This window comes from Rutidosis leptorrhynchoides, chromosome 6, assembly GCF_046630445.1.
Source record: "Rutidosis leptorrhynchoides isolate AG116_Rl617_1_P2 chromosome 6, CSIRO_AGI_Rlap_v1, whole genome shotgun sequence".
In the NCBI taxonomy this organism is placed as follows: domain Eukaryota; kingdom Viridiplantae; phylum Streptophyta; class Magnoliopsida; order Asterales; family Asteraceae; genus Rutidosis; species Rutidosis leptorrhynchoides.
The window spans coordinates 22024721-22029783 of NC_092338.1; the positions used below are offsets into that span (position 1 = coordinate 22024721).

The following is a 5063-nucleotide window of genomic DNA, read 5'->3' on the forward strand; positions in this document are numbered from 1 at the left end:
GTTATCTAACTTGCCTTTCATTTTATCATATGTTTTTTAGCATCTTCTATGATCATAATTCATATTCATATGTACATAGGAAGAAAGCAAATTATGTATACTCTAGAGAACACTGTATAACCATGTGTCCTGGAAGGGTGAACACTTATGATAGTTTACGATTCAATTCATTGTATATAGAGCTGCCTTTAGAAGTAAAAGACAACTGCAATGTCTGTACTTTAAAAGGAAGGGGAGTGTTATATGTCTGCTTTATTTCTCATTCTTTATTTGCTAGATAATTACACATTTTTGAGAAGTTAATTTGGACTGCGACATCTGATCTTTTTAATTGGGGGTAGTTTGTCATTTAAGAAATTATATGTGGCTTGCTGCTTGCATTGCAGATAAGTAGGAAGATGACATGGCATATATGTATATATGAAATTTTTTATTTTTCATGGTTCAAACAACTGTACATGGCGATTGGTAATTATTTTATGGTGGCAGTTACGTGATTGTACGATTATTTGATGTGTGTTAAGAAGCGCCCTCTTACAAAAATCCTAGAAATTAAAAGCAGAATGCAAGTGTCTAGTTATCTTTGTGGGTAATATATTACAGCTAAAAGTACTTATCAAAGCACATACATCTGCATATCACAAGTTACAAAAAATAAACTGAAAACTACAAAGTTAAAAAAGATGGCAATTATTGATATTCTAAGAAAGCTGATTAAGGGCTCAGTTTGATCTTTTGGTGTTCCTGATAGGCCTTACCCATTTGTCTTCCCTCATCCCGAATCTATCAATGAGCCAATCACGGTACCTTGCATATCGAGAGTTCCATAAAACCAGGCCGACCACAAAACCGCTTACAACACCTGAGAATATGACCATCCAATTAAGTATATCATCTGGAAGGAAAGACCGATCGGATGCATACTCACTAGTGTTGCTCGTTGTTGGTGCGTTTGAACTTCCACATCCCTTGGATAACGGTTCTCCACACAATCCGGGATTATTCATGTATGAATTGTTCTGAAATGTAAAGAATTGTTTACCTTGAGGAATAGGCCCATCAAGATTGTTAAATGACACATTCAAAAGGGCTAGGAAGTCAAGCTGCAATAGTTCTTGAGGAATCTCTCCCGTTAGACCGTTTTGGGAGAGATCTAACGATTCAAGATTGGCTAGATTCCCCAAAGATGGCAAGATAGGACCTGAAAGATGGTTGTTCGAAAGATTAAGAGATTGTAGCCCTCGAAGATCTTGAAGCGCTACAGGAATTGGTCCATCAAAATTGTTACTAGAAAGATCAATGGCTACGAATACATTCAAGATTTTCAAGTACTCTGTCTTAACACCTTTGTTAGTTAATGTCATTGAGTAGTGGTAAGTGCCCGAGAGACCATTAGTCAACGATTTTAAAACAATATAACTTGAGTTGCCAACATAAACCGATTTCATTGCTTGCCAACTCTTGATGTAGCTCTGAGGCAACTGACCACTAAAATCATTATTTGAGAGGTCAATGATACGCAAATTTGAGAACTGTGAATCATGAGTTGACGAATCTTGAATTGCACCATGTAATTTGTTGGACCCTAAAATGAGAACTTGTAGTTCAGCAAGAGGTCCAAGCCAATATGGAAAAACGTCATCGAACAAGTTATCTCTAAGAGAAAGAACCTCTAACCCAGTACAATTTGCTAATGATCTTGATAACTTCCCAGTAAACTGATTTGCGCTTAAATCGATCATACTCAACAGACACCCATCTGTGAATTCATTCATCATTGTGCCATGAAAGTTATTTCCTTTGAGATTCAACGTGGATAATGAATTACTTAAGCTGCCTAAACATGAAGGAAGAGTTCCATTCATGTTATTAAAGGACAAATCTAGCAATTTAAGAGATCTCGCTTCACATATCGACGATGGTATTTCTCCTGTTAAGTTATTATTGTTTACATAGTAATAAACAATGGTGGGTGGTGGTACTGGAAGTTGTCCTTGTAGCTGATTATACATTATACCGAATAAACCTAAATTAACCCATGGAAGATATACAGGATGCTGTTCAAAACCAGTGATTGAATTTAAGGAAAGTTCGATAAACTGCAATGTTTCAAGACTGTTGTTCCAAAACCATACTGGTACAAGGCCTGCAATTTTGTTTTCTTTTAAAAGTAATACCTCCATGTTGTTTTGGAAGCGTAAAAAAGTAGGAAATTCATTTAAATTGCAAAATGACAGTCCTAGATTTTTCAATGCCGGTAGGACGACACTGGTGTAGTTATTTGAATCGACAAAAGATATATTGTTATAATCAAGATAAAGAGTTTCAAGCTTGTTGAGTCCTGCAAACGTGTCAAGGAAAACTGTACCACTAAAATTGTTATTAACAAGGCTAAGATATGTGAGGTTTTTAAAATTGGAAAAAGCACTAGAAATTGGTCCTTCCAACTGATTTCTGTCAAGGCTTATCACTGTTAGTTGTGTGAGGTTCATAAAGGAAGATGGGATACGGCCATATATAGAATTACCTTCTAAACTGGTGATGCTAAGTTTTGTTAGGTTTGAAAAAGGAGGTGGAATTTCAGAGGATAAGTTAACATCTTCCAGATAAAGTGTTCTAAGCTCATAAAGCTTTCCAATCCAATCGGGCAAGCTTCCTTGATCGAAATTGATACTACTAATATCCAAATTAACGAGTTTCAGTACACTAACCAATGAAGGAAAACGTCCTGTGAACTCATTGTAACGGAGACTCAAGAAAGTGAGTTGTGTCAAGTTAGACAGTGTAACCGGAAGAGGCCCCACGAAATTGCAATAGCGAAGGTCCAAGACGGCCAAATTGGTTAATTTACTGAAAGAATGTTCTGGAATAATCCCAGAGAAACCTGTAGTACCCAAATCCAAAATTTCGAGTAAGGTGTTGTTTTGGAATTCAGGAAAGGTGCCACTAAGGTTTGAATTGTTTCTTATTGCAAGAATTTTCAGCTTTGGTAAGTGAAATATTGATGATGGGAATTCATCTTGAAGCTGACAATTGTTGAGTAGGATTGACGTCAAGGAAGAAAAATTGGCTAAGAAACGAGGTATGAAAGAATTGATTTCAACCCCCGAGAGACGGAGCACTTCAAGTGCGGTCATGTTTCGCAACAAACGGTCAAGGCTTGGACTTTGAAGAGGATTCAAAGACAAATCTAACCAAGACAATTGGGTTAAATATGAAATCTCACCAGGGATTTGGCCGTTGAAGCTTGAATTAGAAAGATCAAGCGTCCTTAATTGCTTTAGATGACCAATCTCAGTTGGAATTCGAGAGTTTGAAAAATCGTTCAGCGAGAGGTTAAGCTTTTGAAGATAAACAAGATTGAAAATAGTACTATTTGAGCTGATAGGTCCCTGGAGAGAAGTTTTGCTCAAGTCAAGCTCGATTACATGACGCCCCTTATTTTTGCTACATACCACACCATTCCACAAACAACAATCAGAATCATTATCTGATTTATTGTTTGTGATCTTCCTCCAAGAGTTAAAAAAGTTGGAATCTTGATGAAGCACACTCTGCTTAAGTTGGAATAAAGCGGTGCATTCGTCATCATGGCTCAGTAACGATTTGGTACGCGTGAAGATGGCTAATATGTATGTAAAGAAAAAGAACATTCGGATGAAGCTGAACTGATACAAGTATGGAGCCATATATGAAGAAAATATATGTTGAAGACGATTTACTTTGAATTTTTAGTGAATGTGAAATGTTGTTTATATAGAAGATTGATGATGATGATATGCATGATAGAAACTGAAGGATATTGAATTTGAGATGTTATGTGCTACCTGCTAAAACTTGAAGAATTCAAGGTCTGACCATGGTGAATGTATCAGATATTCATATTATACAGTTGATTATATATAGATATTGATTGCCATTTTGGTTAAACCATACTGTAATTAATAGTTAATTTATGAAATGTACTTATCACCACTTTTCAAAAGAATCAGCTGAAAACTACATATAAGTGTTGAATTAATATATCTCAACACACATGATCAACCACATCATGAATCAAAATATAATTAACATTAAAGAATACTTGATTGTATTGCAGAATCTATTGACTGAATCTTGAGTTTGAATGATGAAACATCATTAAGGATTGTCAATTCCAATATTAATGTCAAGAATTCGATGGAGAGATTCTTAGGTTATTGGTGTTATTAAGAGGATACATAAATTGACAATATGTGGGAAAATAACCATCCCTAATACGTAGTATATATATAGTTATAGTTATGGTGTTTGTGGCAAATATACTTTCATCAAATAACGGCCAAAGTTAGGGAAAATAATGTCATTAATGCAAACATAAGAGGACAAGAGGTGTAATAAATAGTAAAAAGTCACATAATAAATGAATATTGTAACAAATGCCTACTTATTAATATATATATATATTGTTATAATTCAGTAGGCTTATAACTACCTTTAATGGTTATAAGAACAAAGAGAGAAAAAGAGAGAAGAAGGAGAGAAGAAATATTGATATTGATATTTCAAGAGAAATGGTGCACCTTAAATGGCTACCATACATGTCTATTTATAGCATAAAATATTACTATGCAAGAAATATAATAATAATAAAATTAACATCCAATCTAGATATTTTATAACACTCCCCCTTGGATGACAATTTTATTAGAGAATAACTAGTACTGCCTCGTTAAAAACCTTGCTAAAGAAAACCCATTGGGATAAAACTTTAGCTAAGGGAAAAAGAGTGCAGCATAGAGTTGACTCCCCCTCAAGTAGGCAACGTCTGAGTTGTTACATCTTCTGAACATGCCTCATGTCAATATTATGAACGTGTGTTCTGAAAATAGCAGTTGGCAGTGCTTTGGTATAAAGATCAGCAGAGTTGTTGATTGAACGTATCTCATTTTAATCTGGTTGTCTTTTACGAGATCTTGAGTATATGAGAAGAATCTGAGGTTTTCATCTGAAACTGTATCATCTAAATCTTTTATGTACAAGTTTAGCCCCTGTGATTTGTCTACAGTCTCCTTCATGGTTTG

The 5063-nt window shown here is 35.0% G+C and overlaps 1 protein-coding gene across 1 annotated transcript; it reads right to left on the reverse strand.

Moving 5' to 3' along the window:
• Window positions 1-575: 575 nt before the first annotated feature.
• LOC139853455 (receptor-like protein 6) lies at window positions 576-3689 on the reverse strand. Its single transcript, XM_071842849.1, has one exon. The coding sequence runs from the start codon at window positions 3687-3689 to the stop codon at window positions 723-725; it is 2967 nt and encodes a 988-aa protein (XP_071698950.1). The 3' UTR covers window positions 576-722.
• Window positions 3690-5063: the final 1374 nt, after the last annotated feature.

Coding starts and splice junctions, on each gene's coding strand:
- LOC139853455 (XM_071842849.1), bottom strand. CDS start 3,689: ATGGCTCCATACTTGTATCAGTTCAGCTTCATCCGAATGTTCTTTTTC.